At 34.8% G+C, this 19,966-nt stretch overlaps 2 protein-coding genes across 6 annotated transcripts; both read left to right on the forward strand.

Moving 5' to 3' along the window:
• Nucleotides 1-818: 818 nt before the first annotated feature.
• Nucleotides 819-5,880, forward strand: LOC100808235 (phosphatidylinositol 4-phosphate 5-kinase 1). Its single transcript, XM_006578693.4, has 8 exons — nt 819-2,027; nt 2,143-2,307; nt 2,416-2,581; nt 2,743-2,853; nt 2,958-3,151; nt 3,251-3,381; nt 3,490-3,547; nt 4,682-5,880. The coding sequence occupies exons 1-8, from the start codon at nt 1,063-1,065 to the stop codon at nt 4,989-4,991; spliced, it is 2,100 nt and encodes a 699-aa protein (XP_006578756.1). The 5' UTR covers nt 819-1,062; the 3' UTR covers nt 4,992-5,880.
• A 3,768-nt stretch (nt 5,881-9,648) lies between these two features.
• LOC100809693 (translation factor GUF1 homolog, chloroplastic) lies at nt 9,649-19,966 on the forward strand. Of its 5 annotated transcripts, none has more exons than XM_041014951.1 (23): nt 9,649-9,988; nt 10,088-10,264; nt 10,403-10,489; nt 11,093-11,149; nt 11,264-11,329; nt 11,568-11,630; nt 12,070-12,114; nt 12,400-12,500; nt 13,251-13,347; nt 13,584-13,655; nt 13,994-14,148; nt 14,258-14,315; nt 14,838-14,918; nt 15,050-15,136; nt 15,279-15,350; nt 15,495-15,629; nt 15,737-15,810; nt 16,521-16,608; nt 17,659-17,736; nt 17,944-18,019; nt 18,362-18,402; nt 18,662-18,748; nt 19,522-19,966. In XM_041014951.1, the coding sequence occupies exons 1-23, from the start codon at nt 9,725-9,727 to the stop codon at nt 19,720-19,722; spliced, it is 2,262 nt and encodes a 753-aa protein (XP_040870885.1). In that variant the 5' UTR covers nt 9,649-9,724; the 3' UTR covers nt 19,723-19,966. The 5 variants fall into 5 exon arrangements, 4 of the variants coding, with proteins under 4 accessions (XP_040870885.1, XP_014630341.1, XP_014630342.1 ...); XM_014774855.2 differs by having other exon boundaries at nt 19,531-19,966; XM_014774856.2 differs by lacking the exon at nt 19,522-19,966 and adding an exon at nt 18,996-19,269.

Here is a 19,966-nt window from a genome sequence, read left to right on the forward strand (position 1 = left end):
TTTTTATTATGAAAAGTCTCGTCTAAATAGAGTAAAACTGTCTTTTATATATATATAAAATGTGTGCTTATTTTGTCATTTGAGATTTATGTTTAATCCAAATTTACATAAAAATGTAAAAACAACTAATAATTGCTTATTGGATCCATGTCCAATGACAATATAATACATTACTAAACATATTAAGTGTGTGTTTGTTCTACATTTTCAATCCATATTTATCTTCAATTTCACTTAAAAAAAGAAGAAGAAAAAAAATGTGAAAGCAAAACATTTGTTAATTATGCATATTTAAGTCCAAAATGTCTTATACATTACCAAACATGTCATATATCCATTTATACTTCTTACTTTTTTTATTAACAATAATCGTAATTACTCTTTTTGAAATTTAATCATAATTAAGATTTTTTACTCCTTTTTTAAGAGTGTTTTATGAGAGAATCAAATTCATATCTTTTTCTACAAACTTATTATTTGTTGCCAAATATATTACACTTATCTAATGTTTATTCTTTGTCTACACATACTCTTTGTAGCTTCTATTTTTCACATGAAAAGATATAAATAATAAATTATTAAACTTGGAATTAAACAAATTTAAAATGTAACAAATTAAACATGAAGTATCAAGTGATCTAACTTAATTGGTGTTAAATATGTTGATATTTTGGATAAAAAAAATTGAAATGTAAAACCAAATAAATTAGTAATGGTGTGAAGGATGAATGCAATTTTGAAAATAAAATAGTAACATTAAGTAGTACCGGCATTGTATTTGGACTTGATAAAACCAAAACACATGTTTGGTAGGGAAATAAAAGTGAAGAAGAGAGAAAGGTGTTAGTGGTCGTTCCGTTTGGCGCCTGGCATGGCAATGTTCCCCAGGCCCTAACAACTTTCTCTCTCCTCCGATTATTATTTCTCTTTTCCCAAAGCACTCTTAGTCTCTCTCTCTCTATAATCTTATTCTCTACAACACCAGCATTATTACCGTTAGAGATTTTTCCAACGGCTTCTGAAATAATGTAACACTCTCCTCAAAAAAGCTTATCGTTAAAAATGCAAGAGACGCTCCTCACTCTCTCCGAACACCAACAAGACGACAACAACAAAGACATCGAGCTGCTCGTGGTTCCTCCGCCGCCGTGCCGCCGCCCTCCGCGGATGGCGCGGCGCGTGTCCCCCGGCGCGGTGGAAAAAGCCCTCCCCAACGGCGACATCTACAGCGGAAGCCTCTCCGGCAACGTCCCGCACGGCACCGGAAAATACCTCTGGTCGGATGGGTGCATGTACGAGGGCGACTGGAAGAAAGGCAAAGCGTGCGGCAAGGGCCGCTTCTCGTGGCCCTCCGGCGCGACCTACGAGGGCGAGTTCGCCGCCGGGAGAATGCACGGCCGCGGCACCTTCGTCGGCGTCGACGGCGACACCTACCGCGGCGCGTGGCTCTCCGACCGCAAGCACGGCTTCGGCGAGAAACGCTACGCCAACGGCGACGTCTACGAAGGGTTCTGGAGGTGCAACCTGCAGGAGGGGGAAGGGAGGTACACGTGGCGCAACGGAAACAACTACGTCGGAGAGTGGAAGGGTGGCGCCATCTCCGGCAAAGGCGTGTTGGTGTGGAAGAACGGGAACCGTTACGAAGGGTGCTGGGAGAACGGGGTTCCGAAGGGGAGAGGGGTGTTTACGTGGCGCGATGGAAGCACTTCCTCTGGGAATTGGGGGAAGGAGTTCGTGAATGAGAAACGCGTGTCGGTGGATGTCTGTAGTAATCACAACAATAATAAGAGTGTGAGTTTTCCCAGGATTTGTATTTGGGAGCTTGATGGTGAAGCTGGGGATATTACTTGTGATATTGTGGAGGCTTCTATGATTTATGGTGGTGGTGGAGGAGTGTGTGAGAGTGATGTACAGTTGCAGAAGAGTCCTTGTGGTTCTGTTGATGGGGATGTTAAGAAACCGGGTCATACTGTTTCTAAAGGCCATAAGAATTATGATTTGATGCTTAATCTTCAACTGGGTATTAGGTATTTCATCTACATTGCTAATTTAATTTGCTTTTCAGTTATGGTTTGCTTAGAATTAGATAATAGCCTCATACATCATACACCCCTTTGACGAATTAATTGTGTTTTTGTTTAGATACTCTGTTGGGAAGCACGCTTCGGTTTTGCGAGATCTTAGGCCGGGGGATTTTGATCCCAAGGAGAAGTTCTGGACTAGGTTTCCTCCAGAAGGGTCTAAGTTTACACCTCCACATCAATCTGTGGATTTCAGGTGGAAAGATTACTGCCCTGTGGTGTTCAGGTATGAACTAATGCACATTGTTTTCTTCTAAATATTGATTTCATTGAGCTATTTTTGATTGGTGTTGTGTGTACTAATTATGGCCATGTGTTTGGTGGGGGATTTTAGACATCTAAGGGAATTGTTTGGGATAGATCCTGCGGATTACATGCTTGCTATTTGCGGCAATGACACACTTAGGGAGATGTCTTCTCCTGGCAAAAGTGGAAGCTTCTTTTACCTCACTCAAGACGACTGGTTCATTATCAAAACCTTGAAGAAGTCGGAAGTCAAGGTTAGTTGATAGCCTTTACAATTACTAGACTTTAAGATGCATTTAAATTTGATGCAGAGAATTGTGAACCTATATTTAGTAAGATGAGGTCTCACTCTCAGCTTTTGCCCACCGTCCTTTTTTTCTGTGGGTATTCAATAATTAGTTGGTGGCCATCTCAGGTGCTCATCAGGATGCTTCCAAGTTACTATCAACATGTGAGTCAGTACAAGAATTCGCTGGTGACAAAATTCCTGGGGGTTCATTGTGTCAAACCTATTGGAGGTCAGAAGGTATGTATGTATGTATGGACTTCTTATTTAAATTTTGCTTCCAACTGGTGTACTGTGTTTGAATGCTTGTTACAACACTTGTATATAATGCTATGGAAAAACAGACTCGGTTTATTGTGATGGGCAATGTATTTTGTTCGGAGTATCGGATCCATAAGCGGTTTGACCTCAAAGGTTCTTCTCATGGTCGTACAACTGATAAACCCCGGGAGGAAATTGACGAGACTACCACTCTTAAAGACCTTGATCTTTGTTTTGTCTTCCGCCTGGAACATTCTTGGTTTCAAGAGCTTAAATGGTACAGAAACTGCTGCCAGGGTTACATATTGCTTTTACTTTGAACATTTTTTGTGATGTTCTAAGAGTTGGGTGGTCTTTTGTGATGACTTATGCTCAGGCAACTTGATAGAGACTGTGAATTCCTGGAAGCAGAGGGAATAATGGATTACAGTTTTTTGATTGGCCTTCATTTTCGTGATGATAGCTCAGTTGATGAAGTAAAGAGTTTACCAGACGAGTTGTGTTCAGGTATATATATGTCTTCTTACTTCCTCCTAGTTTTGCATTTCATTTCATTTGAATTAATTGGATCCACGAGAGTTAAAAAAAAATCTGTTGGATCTGTGGATTTGGCAGGCAAGAGAGACATGCAAAATGATGACATACAGGATATGAAGTGGATACCCATAGACCGGTATGCCCTTTACTTTTCATCCACAGTATCTGACTGTTTTTGTTGTTTCAACATGATGAATAAATTGTTATGGAGTTTTGGAAATGAACAGAAATGATTGTCCTCCTTGAATTTTTTCATTTATATTTCCAAGAAAGGACAATGTTTGGGGGTTTAAGAGATCTTTGTGCAGTTCGATTATCAGCTTGAGCTGTTATGTGAATTCCAACCCTTCATTTCTTGATGATGGACCATTCCAAGTCAATTAAGGGAATTTGGATTCGGTTAAAGATGGACCATGCTAAGTTGCTATATTTTATGGCCAGATGGTTTAGTGGGGATATACCTTTATTGGTCTCTTGACACTTACACCCACTGATAGGCATAGCTTTCACTTGTATGATTTATTTGCATGTGCATGTGCCATGTTCTTGAGCCTTAGTCTGTCTGGACCCAGTCATAAAACAAACAGAAGAAAAATGCTTGTCTTAAACTGCCAATGTGGCCCATACGCATGCAAATAGCTAAGACCATATGACCACAAGTCATATAGAAACAAAGCAATGGCAAATAAATGAACATTATTTTTGACTCTCCAGTCCTCCTCTCCATTTGTGATTTAGGAGTAGGTGACTTTCTAGTTATCTCCTTTTTAGAATATGACTCTGTTGGTGGAGATGGACCACAAATGGCTTGAGTTATCATGGCAAAAATGGAGGCAATTTTATTGACAACAAATGCTTGTGGGGGTCATTTGAGTTTTTTTCTGAGAAGGGCAAAACCTTCTTTGCAAAGTTAATTGTTAGTTGACTCATGACTGTGATATTGATAAAGCAGTGGTGGTTGCTAGGACTTGAAGCTTTAGGAATAGGAGATATATTTGCATGACAGTAACATATAAATATTGTCATTGTTTGTTAATATACACGAGTTGCTTTTTAGTTTCTAAACTATAGTTACCGGTTGGATTTCCACTTTTAAGATCTAGCCTAGTCAACTGAACAACAAACTTCCTTATTAACTAAATTAATGTACAAATTATTGTAAACTACCATCTTGGGCTCTCTTCTTGATGGTTGGTTTATATCCTAATCATTCAAATATTTGGTTTGAATTTAATTTATCCATAAATTAAGGTGATTCTTGATATTCCAGGGGACCTCTAATTCGTCTGGGAACAAACATGCCTGCCAGAGCAGAGAGAGTGTGTAAAGCTGGATTGGATCCGCACACTGGTACTGGAAGTAGCAATTCTACCCCTTCAGAGAGTGGTGGTGAGGTCTCTGATGTAATCCTTTACTTTGGTATAATTGACATTCTCCAAGATTATGATATAAGCAAAAAGCTAGAGCATGCATACAAGTCACTGCAAGTGGATCCCTCCTCCATCTCAGCCGTTGATCCCAAGCTATACTCCAAAAGGTTTAGGGATTTCATACACAGAATCTTTGTGGAGGACAAATGATAGATAGATATTCTTGGAGAGAGACAGTTGGAATTGAAACGGGACCAACTTGGGCTTGGTGACACCTTAGCATCAGGGATATATATGTCAGTGAATGCTGCAAACGTTGGCGATTTAAAGTTTCAACAGAGATGTTGGTGTTAAAATTAAAAACAAGTATTGGAAAGGAGGCCTTGGTAGTTATGGCTAAATTTTTCTCATAGCTATATGAAAACCATTGGAAAATGGAATGAACGATGAAAACTGGAAGGGGGATGGAAAACGGCAGGGGATATGATTTTTTGTTTTTTCATTGAGGTGAGAGATTGTGACCATAGTGTTTGTTCATGTAATGCATCATAAGGCATGTGATGAGATATTCTCTTTTGATGACTTTTGTTGTGGTTGTGGTTGTGGGTGGAGAGAAGGGGGGTATAGGGAATGGAAAAATGGGTATATGGATAATATGGAGGGATTCATATTTGACTGGGGGTGGGGGTGAAATAACTGTACAGACAGTCAAAGATGGATAATGGAATTGAATTGAATGAACATACATTTTTGGTTGGCGAGATCAAAAAGAGATGGTTTGCCTGATGAGCAAGAAAGAAAAGTTCCCACAGAGAGGACCCCTCTGTCTCAGTCTCTCTCTCTGCTGTTTGCATTCAAATGGGTGTTTTCACTTTTGCAGTGAATAAGGCATAAAAAGAAGAGAAAAGCACAAGAAAGAAAGAGTTGGGTGTTTCCTTGGTTCATGTTCTTTCTTTGTCACTCTATATACGAAGTTTGAAAAAGCAGAATAACAATAATACAAGGGGTGTGTCCTTTTTTGCTTCTTTTGAACAATACCAAGAAGCCAACAACTTGACAAAGCAATAAATTTGGGCACGTAATGTGAACCTGTTTCGTATTTGAGAGTGATAGCTATCCATGCATGTTGTGCCCCGGTATTTCTTTTAATAATAAGAGAAATTAATGAAACTTACCCTGTATGTGAGTTGAACCATAATTGACTTCGAATAATATTATTTTTTATTAAAATAGTTTTAAAGTGAAGTTATATATGATTGGATGTTTTTATTAAAAAAAACAAATTAATCGTAAAATTTGATCTAATTTCTTTTATGTAACATGAGTTATTTAAAGTAATTCAAAATTAATGTTTGATCGTGTGACTAAAACATATATGAATATTTACCTAAAATTAGGGTGGTAAAAATTTAATTTTTAAATGACGGAAGATGAATGCAATAAAATCGAGAAGAGAAGCGTCTTGAATATAATTCTCCCAGACCCCGGTAGAAATGAAAAACAAGAGGACAAAATAGTGTTTGGCTATTTAAGTAATGGACTGTTGAGCGATCCTGCGCTGCTTTGATCCTGAATCTCGCAGGGCTTGTTTTGTAGTTGGACTGGAGTGAGGTGTCTCTTGCATGGAATATAATTTACCTTTATTTCTTAGGTAAATTAAACTATTCTTTACCATGGCAAGGGGACCCATAAATTTACCCCATAAACTAAACTTTTTCCCCCACCTGTAAAACGCTGGATTTCTTTAGCACTGATCGGTTATAATCTTGAGTTGTAATATATGAACACTTAGTTATATTAAACATTTCATGGAGATATATTTATTATTTTTCTCTAATTTTATTTTGCTTTTACATCGTATTACCTATTATTCTTGGTCATTTTTTCTTTTTCACTAAGTCTCGTAGATGTTATTCAATGTCCTTCCTTAAGACATTACCGATATCCTTTTTTTCCCCATATGATGATATGAACTAGGTTTCATTTATAATGTTATTAAATAATAAAATTTAATTTGAATATATTTACAGTATAAAAGTTTCTTACCTTGTCCTTTCTTTTAGATTGAACTTGAGAATCCACATAAGCGTTTTGACTGAACAATGGATCAACTAAGGTTAAAAGTGTCTACTCAAAAGCTTATTTTATTTAACCCAAACTTTGGTTTTAGTCAATCATTCATCTCAAGTATTCTTTCAATCACATATTGTTACGTATAATCAATTTATTAATTTTTATAATAATCACTTTAAAAGTTATATAAGATTAATTTTCATTGGTTTACATTGTGTTTTCTTTAGACTAACACTACAACTAATATTGACTTTTGAGCATTTTAATGTCATCAACTTATTGTACGATTTCGAGCACAATAATTTTCAAACTATTTTTCATCATCATAAACATCTTTATAATTGTTTTTAAATTGCAGAATAATCATGAGCACACACACTAGTGATTAGTGACAGAGATAGAATCACTACCAGTCAGTGGATGTGATTCATTTTGAAACACGTGAAATGAATGAGAAAAATGAAATAAAAGCCAGTACTTTTATACATCATTGAAATATGGAATAAGTAAACAAGCAAATTCCCTCACTGTAATGGTGAAAAACGAAAAAACAAAAGGATAAATAGTAGAAGTTAATGGTGGACGTGGGAACAGAACTGTACAGGAGCACAGGAAGAGGCACAGCAGCAACAGCAACAACAAGCAATTGACAACACGAAGGAATAAGTTGGGACTTGGTAGGCACACATATGGATGCTCCTAGACACTACTACACAAGCGTGAAGCCGCAGTAAGATGGAGATGGGAGTATCTTTCTAACGTTACGTGACATTCAGATATTTTGTGAAATTTAGACAAAATAACGACCCTAATACTCAAGTAAGTTAGTTTATGTTGCTTTGATTTTATTATTATTTTTAGTCTTTTGCAGATTATTCCTTTCCGAGACAATCATGTTCAAAACACATTGGACGCGTGAATCTCTCGGTGTCGCTGGTGTCAATGGTAAAACACCCTTAAAAACAGACCCCCAGAATTTCTTTACAAACATATCCGTTTAGGAAAAAGTTTGTAAAAGTATCATACATCATTTTACTGTTCGAAAAATGATTGGATTTTAAATGTGACTTCTGATTGGTCTCTTCTACTAAACTCAATTCCTGTTGGTAGTTGGTTTGATTGATTAGCTAAAAATATTTAAATCAAACTAAACTAGTTATCCATGTTTACCTGAACTGAACTAACTTAATCCAACTCTGTCGTTCAATAGAAGAGACAAAGAAAAATTGAATGGCATGTAAAGTAGATTTAACTCGCGGGATAACATACTTAGCCGATCATTTTAATAAGTTGGATTGCACTTTGCACATGCTATGATGCTAACCCTGGATATAATCTGTCCTGCGTAATTTGTGAGTTGTGGTAGGGGGAAGTAGGTGGATGTCAGTTCAATTTTTTTTTAAATTATATTTTTTTAATTCTAAGTTTTCAAAAGTATTTATATAAATTCAATTTCTTTTGTTTTTAATTTATATTTGTATTCACCTACTCTCCTCTCCTCTCATTACATTTACTTTTCTTAACAAGATATTTTTCTTGTTATTTTTAATTTTCATTATTTCATGTCTACCCACCATAAAATATGATAAGTTAACATTCTAAGTTCTAACCCATTTCAAAAACTAAAAAACCGACCCTTTTTATAGGTTGACTGTTGGCAAATTTAGTTGTCACATTTTTTTTCTAACGATTTAACTTACTCATATATTTAGGCTTCCAACTCAAAACACTAATAATTAATTAAAAAAAAACCCTCCTGTTAATTGATTTGTTTAAGCAAATCCTTATTTGATATAACTTATTTCCACCCTTATTTAACATGATTGTGCTTCCTTCTCCTCTTCCCAAACCAACTAAAAAATTACAAAAGAGTACCCTGAACCTCAACAATAACCTACCTCCCTTTACTCTTCTTTTCTGGCCTATCCATGCCAAGTGTTGTAATTAGAATTTTACATTTTTTCTTAATTTAATTTAAACATTTTTGGATGCATTTGAAAGTTTCAATTCTCAACCTCAGAAGCATTATTCCATTTCCCATTAAAGAATCCCAATTTTTGACAATTGAGCGACCACAAATGTTGTATCACCAATCACTATCAACTAGTGGTTTAACTCGCTCTCATTAGGCAGATAATTGAATTCCTATAAATTTAGTTAGTATTTCATGAATCAGATTATGAATTTTAATCAGTATTGAAAATATTTTTTTAGTACAAATGTTGGATAGAAAAAAAAGAAGCTAATTTCTCAAAGTTATAAGCTGCCTATCACCTCATCCCATTAGATGAAAAAGAAAAGTACGAAATAAATTGCTGCAAACGAATGTGACATGCTCGTGGAGGAAATTCATTTTTCCCTCTAGAAAACATATCCACCTCAAGAAATGCAGGAGCCCACACATAATAAAGGCTACACATGTGTAATGATTTGTATCCTTCATGAAGGTACAATAATTTTTCCCTCTAAACATGCACTAAACACTCGAACTTAGGCTAACCGAAAACAATCACACGTGACGTGTATAAAAATTTATGTAAAGAAAGAAATAATCCAGTTTAGTAGGGTAAAATAGGGGACAATGGCTTCCAGCACCTCCACAATTTTTTTCTTGAACCTTTTCAACCTTTCTAAAAGCCTAATCTTAAAAATTCTAATCTGGAATGTAATTTTATATTCTGGATTAGACTTTCTAGAATGTAATCCGTAATGCAAATTTTAACATTTCGGAATGGAGTGCAAGAAGCAATTTCAAAAATAAAATAAAATTGGACCATACATTTTGGACCGAGCCCATCGCGCGCACAATCACAAAAATAAGTTAAGTTGAAGGCTCGTTGGCAACGTCGCAATAGAGAGTCACAATTTCAATGGCCGCAGAAATTTGTGGCGGGTCTCTATTCTTATCCGTTAAAACTCAACTGCAACTGCAGCAGCGAAACCAGCAAAACGTGTTCTTCCATGCTCAACGTAGCAGAACGCGAAGAAGCACTACCAGATTCCACTCATCCAAACGCTGCTTTAGTTCTTCCGCCTTTCCAAATGCGTCCGCGTTTCGCCGCGGCGCCGTGTGCCAGGTCGCCAGCATCGACTTCGAATCCGCCGCCAAAGCCGGAGAGGATCGTCTCTCTAAGGTATCATCGCTACTACTCACTATTTCTCGTGTTTTTCCCAAATTAGCCCTCGTTCGTAGCTACTAGTACAAGCTCGTTTGGTTCGGTTTTGGTTTTCAGGTGCCGGTGCGTAATATAAGGAACTTCTGCATCATTGCGCATATTGACCACGGGAAATCCACGTTGGCGGATAAGTTGCTTCAGGTTACCGGCACGGTGCACCAGCGAGAGATGAAGGATCAGTTTCTCGATAACATGGATTTGGAGAGAGAAAGAGGCATCACTATTAAGCTCCAGGTTCCCATCTTTTCCTAATTCCTTATTAGCTTATATTATCTTAATTTCGTACGAGAGATTGGGAAATATGATTTTGAAAATGCTTTTTTCGATATTAAGATATTTGTGAAAGTATTTGACTAATTTTGATCATGGCAGGCAGCTAGAATGCGTTATGTGTTTGAAAATGAACCTTATTGCTTGAATCTAATAGATACTCCGGGGCATGTTGACTTCTCGTATGAGGTATGCAATGTAGTTATACATATATGCTTCTTTATCTCCTATTATTTTGCAGCATGTTTTGTCGTTTCGTTTCTAACTTAGGTGCTACAATCAGATGTAACACCTATATGGACTTGGAATGGTGAAACTTAAGCTTCTTGTCTATGTTATCGTGTAGTGATTTCAATAATTTATTGGCATAAATAGCGTGTTTTGGAAGATGAATTGTTTTTTCGACACAAGAAACTGAAGACAGAGGACGGGCAACAAATTTGGGTGGCATTCTATTTGATTCCCGCCTTCTTTTTTTAGTCTCCATCACCTTTTGAGAAGCCATTCTGGAAAATTTATTATCTTCGTTTTTTTTAGCTAATTATGCGAACAAAAACTGCTTTAAAATATAAATAAAATGCATTAAATCCGTAGCATTTCAGAATTCAGAATTGTCATTTGGTCTTTCTGAATGATATTTCCCTCTCAATTGAGTTCAAGTGTTGCATGTGGTTCACTATCTTAAATTCACCCCCCACCAAGAACATTATCTTTTTTCTTTCTTTTTGGGGCAGTTAAGCCCCCCAGAACATCAATATAATAATATGATTGTGACTATTCATCTGTGGCCAGGTTTCTCGGTCACTCGCTGCATGTGAGGGTGCTCTTCTAGTAGTGGACGCTTCTCAGGTGAATCTTGATTTAAGCTCTTCTCCATTCTGGTTTTATGGCCTTTATCATGTGAGGGTGATCTTGTAGTAATTCTGGTATCTGCTTTTCCAAAAAACTGTTTTCAAATCACAGGGCGTTGAAGCACAAACCCTAGCTAATGTTTATTTGGCTTTGGAGAACAACCTGGAAATTATCCCTGTAAGTATGCCATTTTTATTATTCTACTTTTAACTTAATTTTTATATTAATTTACTGAGATACTCATTATCCTTTATTGATGCTATTTTTCAAATAATAAACTCAAATTGTGGATGGATTGTTGTTGTCTTATCTGTTTGTTTTTTCATCACTTTTCTCAAGTTATAAATTTATGAGATAATATGTTTGTATGTGTTGCGTGTGTGCATGTTTAGTAACACTAGATATTGTGTAACAGGTTTTGAACAAAATAGATCTCCCAGGTGCAGAACCAGATCGAGTAATCAAGGAGATTGAAGAGGTTTATTTATCAACTTAGACCCTTGATATCATCATACTCTTAGTCTTAATTTTTCAGCTTCAAGGGGAGATAGTCTAGGATCCTTCTCATTTAAGTTTGTTCTTTTATGACACTATAATTTTCTTTTTTTGATAAGGAATTTATTAAGATAGAAAAGGAAGATAAAGAAACAGGAAAAGAAATCCTAAAGGACACAACCAAAATAAAATGCTAACATAAAATAAGAAAACGTTTGTGTTATTTGATTGGAGCATACCTGTACTGATCATTAACCTAACATTCTAAAGTCTTACCATTCCTAGTTTAATTATTAGTAACTGGAATGGTTATAGTTTACACATCAGGAAGTATAAAATTTGAGAATGTTAAGTAGGGTTTTCTTGCATGAGCATTGCTGCTGGTTTCTTTATTTATTAATTCTTGAATCATTCTTATGTAGATTGTAGGTCTAGATTGTAGCAATGCGATTCTCTGCTCTGCAAAGGTTTGTTATTGTTCTTTCATTTCCTGTTGTTTTGTCTGGTTTATGATTTTATATATATATGGCATATAATAAGAAAACCATTGAGGGCATGGGTTCGAATCCGGAAACAGCCTCTTTGCATATGCAAGGGTAAGGCTGCGTACAACATCCCTCCCCCATACCTTCGCATAGCGAAGAGCCTCTGGGCAATGGGGTACGAAGTTTTATATATATATATATATATATATACACACACACACATACATATACATGTAGCTACATAATGAAGTTACTTTTTTGCTGTAGGAAGGAATAGGTATAATTGAAATTCTCAATGCAATTGTTGCAAGAATTCCCCCACCTGAAGATACATCTAAAAAACCATTGAGGACTTTAATATTTGACAGGTACTCTTCATTTTTTTCAAATGTACTAATCCATTTTATCATATATGTTGGCAATACTCTATGGATCCACATGGATTATCATTTAAGATTTGAATAACATTGATACCACGAAATAATTTTATTAAGGTCCCTACAATGTAAAAATGATAACATAGACACTTCAACTGAGACTAGGTAGTCCTATTGTTTTTTTTTTATCGGCAAAAACAAATTATATTATATATATAATCAGTACCAGCGGTACTATCAGTTCAAGGATCTAATTTCTATGTCTAGGGCTCATCTTGTACTTTAGTTTATTCTTTTTCCATGTAGTTTTGTTGTTGTGTACTTAGCTTAATGCAAGTTCAGAGACCTTTACTTTATACATCTAGTTGCTATACGATTACTCTCTCTACATAGACATCCTTAGATGCAATAATTTCCAATGTTATTAAATAGCCCTTATAGTCCCACCATAACACTAATGTGGCATTTCTTGACCCCTCTGCCATTGGCAATTTGTGAAGGGAGGCTCTCTATGGCAGTGCCATAGCTGCAATGGTGTGTTTATATGGCAGAATTTTGTCCTTCACCATATTCTGTGATCCACCTTTGATAACCTTGGTATTTACATGGATAGAATTCCTTTAGTATGTATATGGCAGAATATGGCAGATTAATCCCCCTAGTATGTTGTGTCAACTAACATTCTTTTACATGCGGTATTTATACTTCATGCACTCATATTTATTATTTCTTTACATGCAGCTACTATGATCCATATAGAGGTGTTATTGTATACTTTCGAGTTGTAGATGGGACTATAAAGAAAGGTGACAGAGTTTATTTTATGGCTAGTGGGAAGGTACAATACCTTTCCTATTTTTTGATTCCCTATTTTTGCCAACAAAGATTTAGTTTGGTGGTGACAAACTATCAGTATAGTTGCCTGTTCATACTTTCATTCAACATTTGTTAAATCTTTAATATGACTGCAAACAAATTCAAACAAGCTCTAGTCTATCATTGGTGAAAACTTGGTCATTATGGTGACTACTGACTACTAATATTCTTTGAACTAATCTGATTACTAAATTACAGGATTATTTTGCTGATGAAATTGGAGTTTTGTCTCCTAGTCAACTACAAGTTGAAGAATTGTATGCTGGTGAGGTAAAATACTTCTGAATGGTTTAATTAGCAGGGTGATGTATTTCATATTGCGTATGGTATTTTTGTTTTGTCTCTTTCCTCCTCCTTCTCATCACTTATCTTATGTACACTCACTATGAGATAAAGGAATTAAAAAAATGACATACAAGACACAATGCATGGCACTGGTGTATTGTTTCTCCTGAGTAACTTTGTGTCTGTCTCTGCATATTTTTTGCTGGCAAGACAATTCGGTTCAATGTTAAATTCATTATTGTCGTTTTTATTCTCTAAAGAAAGACAAAATAAACATTTTTTATTCATTCTGAACATTGATATCTTGTGTCGTGCTTTGATAGGTGGGCTATCTATCTGCATCAATAAGAACAGTAGCTGATGCTAGAGTGGGTGACACTGTTACTCACTATGGCAGAAAGGCTGACAATTCACTCCCTGGATATGAGGAAGCCACTCCTATGGTGTTCTGTGGCTTGTTTCCTGTTGATGCTGACCAGTATTTATCTCTTGTTGACCCTCTTCTTTCTTTCTTGAGCAAAAGAATTGTAATGTTACTCTTGAATGTATCTGGAACTAATCATATCCTTATTATCATTTGTTGTCAGATTCCCTGATCTGCGTGATGCACTTGAGAAGCTGCAACTCAATGATGCTGCACTTAAGGTTATACTGATATGTTGAAAAATAGTGCATCTTTTGTTTCTAGACTTTTGCCAAAGGATCATAATTTGCTTTTTTCTATATATGCTATCACCTGTTAGTTGTAATTTGCTATTCAATTATAGTTTTTCTTGATTTAGTTATAATAGCTTTTTATCAATTCAATTTCTCTTGTAACTTTTTGATGTTTATTAAATTATTCAGTTGTACTTTTGAATTAGTTTTATTCATGAATCTGCCAGTCATAAAGTTTATGTAAACTACGCCATGTGAGATCTGCATGCACAGTTGCTTTTGACATTTTGTGGATTATAATATATATATATATATATATATATATATATATATATATATATATATATATATATATATATATATATATATATATATATATATTAACTATCTTAACTTTGGAACCAAACATAGTTTTTTTCCTTAAATATCCATGTTTCTTACAGTCAAGCTGACAATGGTGGGGTTAGTGATTAATTATTCAAAGATTTCATTCTCTTTTCTGGTTTACAGTTTGAACCTGAGACATCGAGTGCCATGGGATTTGGCTTTAGATGTGGGTTTCTGGGCCTTCTTCATATGGAAATTGTTCAGGTTCGAATATGTTGGAGCATCTACTCTTTGGCTTTCATAGGAATTGCTTGAATGTTCTTATATATGGCATAATTGACATTCTGATTAACTTTGGAAACCTGGTCTTATCTTACAAGTTCTTTACATTACAGGAGAGACTTGAGAGAGAATACAATTTGAGCCTGATAACAACTGCTCCAAGTGTCGTGTACAGGGTACACTGTGTAAATGGTGATACTGTAATTTCTTCTCATTCCTAAGTTCCCTTTCTATGTAATACTTTATTTTGCTGAACTATTCATTAAAACTGATTTGCCTCTATTTTTTAAATATATATCATATTAATGCAATCATTTTGTCTGAATCACAAAATCCTTGAAGGTTGAATGCTCAAATCCATCTTTACTTCCTGAGCCTGGAAAAAGGAAATCAATTGAGGAGCCATTTGTTAAGGTTATTTCTTGCACTTTGTTCTGTTTATTGTTCACCTTGTTCAAGAGTTGAAGCAGTTAGGGCTAAACATTTTAATTCACATGTTCTCTCTCTCTCTCTCTCTGTGTATTTGTCTTTATTTGGAATTAATGTAGTTGTGTACAGATTGAGATGCTTACACCAAAGGACTACATTGGTTCACTTATGGAACTGGCACAAGAAAGAAGAGGGCAGTTCAGAGAAATGAAATTTATTGCTGAAAATAGGGCATCAATCACGTATGAATTACCATTAGCAGAGGTAATCTCTTGCATTAGTTCTTGTCTATTGACCCTAAAAACTCGTGCTTCTGTTTAACTAGTTTTGGCTCTCAAGTATCTGAATCTTTTTGAATGTCAATTTTGTAGATGGTTGGTGATTTCTTTGACCAGTTGAAGTCGAGAAGTAAGGGTTATGCTAGTATGGAGTATACCTTTGTCGGGTAAATGTCTCCGAGAGCATAGTTTATTGATAATATTCACATAAGATTTTGTTGGCTTACAAGATACCGTTGACTATTGTAAATGTCCCTGATTATGTGGTGTAATCAAGGTAATTTTCATAAATAAATAAGACATATCTAATGTTTAGGGATTGTAAATTAATGCAGACATTGCCGCATTTTGTATTAATTTCTAGTCACGGGAACTCTTTCATGTCACCAAAAAAAAAAAATCAAAGCTTTTCCAAGGCAAGAATGATAGGTCTCTTTAGTTAATAGTTACCTATGGAGAAGTTAGATGAGAGAGAACAATTATAAACAGTTTTTTTTTTATGGGAAAAATTATAATCTCCAAAAACAATCCAATCCTAACAAACTTCTATACGAGAATTGTAATTCATTTTATCTCCTTAATTCCTTTTATGTTCTTTTCCTCTAAGTGCTTATTGAGAAATTTATCCAAATCATCATCTTGTAAATGCAGCCATATTATGTCACATAATTGCAGAAATATATTATTTCATGTTTTGAACTCTGTGCCAGAAGAGGATGACTTTTTTTTTTTAATATTTGAAGCACACAATACTTTAATGCTAATTAAAGTTATCCTTGCCTTTTATTAAATAAAATCATAGTATTAAGTATGGACTGAAAAAGGTTGTCTTTCCAAAGATTTAATGTTCCGATGCTTTCTGATAATTAATTTTCAGGTACACTGAAAGTAATTTAATTAAACTTGACATACGGATAAATGGTGACTGTGTGGAGCCATTGGCTACAATTGTGCACAATGATAAGGTGAGTTATTAATTCTCTGTTTTTTTTGGTCTATATATGGGTGGGAAATAAATATATGTGTGGCTATATGTAAATTTCCTGTGCACAATTGTAGCCAATGGCTTAGACATTGGAAAAAAAAAAGTCTGTGAAACCAATAAGGGGGAAACCATAATTAGTATTCATTTTATCTGCTTTTATTTTTTCTGAAGAAAAAAAGTCTGGTAAAGCATTCTTTAACTCAGATTGCAATTGTCTAAATGCAAGGGCTTAGACATTGGAAAAAAAAATCTATGAAGTAATTTTCACTATCCAAGTATACCAAATTATACTTTTGTAGGCATTTGGACTGAAGAGGAATGACCCATAATTCAGTAATCAGAAAAGTTGGTCGGACCTGTAATTCTTATTTTATTCAATGAGAATAATAAAAGAGTTGTTTATAATTGTATAAAAAAAGAAAACTAATTGTTTTAATCATAGAAACATTTTATTCAGAATAGTTGGTCGGACCTGTAATTCTTATTTTATTCAATGAGAATAATAAAAGAGTTGGTATAATTGTATAAAAAAAGAAAATTAATTGTTTTAGTCATAGAAACATTTTAATGAACCTAATTCTGTGTTATTAATGAAATACATATATGGAAAAAAAATCCTTGCCCTCCACTTAATCTTCCCCATCTCACTGCTAAATCTTATTTAACACACTACCATCCTACTGTTTTGTCCCTTGCATTCACATCAAGTGCTTTTGCCACATATTGCAGAACTTGGAAGTAAAGAAATATTACAAGATACTATTTTCAATATTTAAAAAATTGTGTCTTCTGCTCATTTGGTTTAATATTGCTCAAATTTTTTGAAGACTAGAAGCATGGTTATCAGCACTAGCTGCCATTTATTTCTAAGGAAATTATGTTTCACAGATACTCTTGTCTGCATAAGCTATGCTTCATGTATTATAGGCTACACCATGATAGTTAAATTTGGCTGCATATCTTGTGATTATACTTTTTAATTTTGATGTCAATAAATTATCAGAAAATCAACATAGGCTTGTATTTTCAGGCATATTCGGTGGGAAGGGCTTTGACTCTAAAGTTGAAGGAGCTCATACCACGACAAATGTTTAAAGTACCAATTCAAGTAAGGATTGTGTACTCTTTTAATGTTATTTCGTCAAAAAAATCAGCAGTCACTTTCTCCTTAGTTTTTCTGCTTTAGATGGTCTAACTTTCATTTTGATGTTTATTTTCTTTTTCTCCTCCTCTCACAATTATGAATAATTGCTTTAATTTTGTTAAAAATCATTAAACTAACCATGATAACATATGCTTGGTCTCTTTATTCTAGGCGTGCATAGGATCAAAAGTGATCGCTAGTGAAGCGATATCCGCAATAAGGAAGGATGTACTAGCCAAATGCTACGGTGAGACAAATGGCAAACCTTAGGGGTAGGGGGGTCTTGCATAAATTTGTTTAAAAATATTTAAACCATTATTGCCATCGGGATGCTTCAACAGTCTTTGGGCTGCTATTCTGTCTTAAATCTTTTAACTTGTTCGGTTTCCCCACATATTTTAAGATTTCTTGTCCCTGTGGCTCTCCATATTAAAAATGAAATTTCTTTTTCATTCAGATATTTAGAAAATAGATACTATGAACGATTTTTTATATTATATAGCATCCATCTTTCTTTCACTTTATTTTTCCTTGCCCTGTTCTTATTGCCTGTATTGCTTTTTTTCTATTTTTCTCTTGGATCTTCTAGGTGGGGATATTTCGAGAAAAAAGAAATTGCTTAAGAAACAGGTATGATCAGTATAAATTCACTATCATTTTTTTAAAGTTTATCAAAATGGATGTCTAGCTATGTATATCCATAGAAAATACAGAGAAGTAAGTATATATGTAGATGTGTGTTCTCAGTTCAGCTTCAATGTTATTTTGCGTTAACAAAGAAAATTTTTATTTGCATCGTGGAAATGCGAAATTATTTATATGCAATTGTTTTAATCCTGATTCATACCTTAGATTGCTCATAATAGTATTATCGTCTGTCTCCAACCAGGCTGAAGGAAAGAAAAGGATGAAGTCTATTGGTAAAGTTGATGTTCCCCAAGAAGCTTTCATGGCAGTTTTGAAACTTGAAAAGGAGGTAATATGATCGTGTTTACGTGTAAGTTGCAACATGATATGAAATTGTAAATATATTAAGAAAATATTAGAACCTTGATCTCCTTTTGCTCGGTATAATTATTCAAATGTTGTTATTGTATGATTCATAGTTGCATACAAGATTCTGGATCATTGATAGGATCTCTTTACCATTAAAAATTGAAATATTGTTTGTCAAGATCTAGTTAATGCCTTAATGGTCAAGACTTCGACTTATTTATTGGCAGAATTCGGGATCTTCAATTGGAAGTCTGTCTGTTTCAGCATCATCAAATATATGCAAGTTGGTCAATTCAGTTTTAGAGGGAGATCCTAATAAACGCTTGTGAAAGTTTGCCAATAAATTTTACCCAGAACAGAAGTACAAAGCTATTAATCAAATGCCAGTGTGCTACGTAAAATACTTAAAAAAATAAAGTTTAATGACTATGCATGCATTGATAGTTTTATACTTTCATCCAATTACAAATTAAAATTTGAATTATTTTAAAAGTTAACAAATTACCATACATTATAAGTTGTGATTGGATAACCGTATAAGATTTTTTATACTCTTAATACATAATCTTTTTTCCAAAAAATAAAATGGTTTAATTGTGTTTCTTCAAAGAACAAAGCGTGTGTGGTAACACCTTGCAGATTAAAATGATCTTTTTCTATTAACACATGCGCATTTATTGTCCTCTTTTAATTCGCTTATTTTACTTTTCATCTTCACTACATTTAACTGGTTTAAAATTGTCGGCGATTGAGCTCATCCAGCATCAACAACTCAACTTTCACCCACACTTATCTACCATTCTTCAAATTCGAAGCCTCCTAGCTCGGAACTGGAGTGTTCGGTTACAACACTGCTATCGTGAAGGCAATGCCCCAGCGGACTGGTTAGCTAAGCATGGTGCTTCTAACGCACTTTTTCTCTCCGTCCAGCCTCACCTTGCTGCTTTTGGCTGATTCCTCTGGAGCTTCCATTGCTAGAACCTAGTTCTGTTTTCTGCTTGCTGTCTTGTATTTCTTACATGATAAAAAAAAAAACTCGTTTAAATTTGGTCCACGTTTCATAATTGAAAGGAAATGAAGTGTAATTGATAAGTTGGATAGCCTTAAATGTAATAAGTTTTTATTTAGATGATGAACCAGTGTGTTTAAACTAATTTGTTGAATAAGTGTTCATTTTAATGAAATAAATAATTTTTTA

The sequence above is a fragment of the Glycine max genome, chromosome 4 (assembly GCF_000004515.6).
Source record: "Glycine max cultivar Williams 82 chromosome 4, Glycine_max_v4.0, whole genome shotgun sequence".
Taxonomy (NCBI): domain Eukaryota; kingdom Viridiplantae; phylum Streptophyta; class Magnoliopsida; order Fabales; family Fabaceae; genus Glycine; species Glycine max.

Excerpts from the sequence above, each read along its gene's own strand:
- LOC100808235 (XM_006578693.4), top strand. The coding sequence starts at position 1,063 with ATGCAAGAGACGCTCCTCACTCTCTCCGAACACCAACAAGACGACAAC. Across the intron at positions 2,582-2,742 it reads TGAAGAAGTCGGAAGTCAAG|GTGCTCATCAGGATGCTTCC; the intron begins GTTAGTTGATAG and ends TGGCCATCTCAG. Across the intron at positions 2,854-2,957 it reads AACCTATTGGAGGTCAGAAG|ACTCGGTTTATTGTGATGGG; the intron begins GTATGTATGTAT and ends ATGGAAAAACAG.
- LOC100809693 (XM_041014951.1), top strand. The coding sequence starts at position 9,725 with ATGGCCGCAGAAATTTGTGGCGGGTCTCTATTCTTATCCGTTAAAACT. Across the intron at positions 13,348-13,583 it reads ATTTTATGGCTAGTGGGAAG|GATTATTTTGCTGATGAAAT; the intron begins GTACAATACCTT and ends ACTAAATTACAG. Across the intron at positions 16,609-17,658 it reads CAATTGTGCACAATGATAAG|GCATATTCGGTGGGAAGGGC; the intron begins GTGAGTTATTAA and ends TTGTATTTTCAG.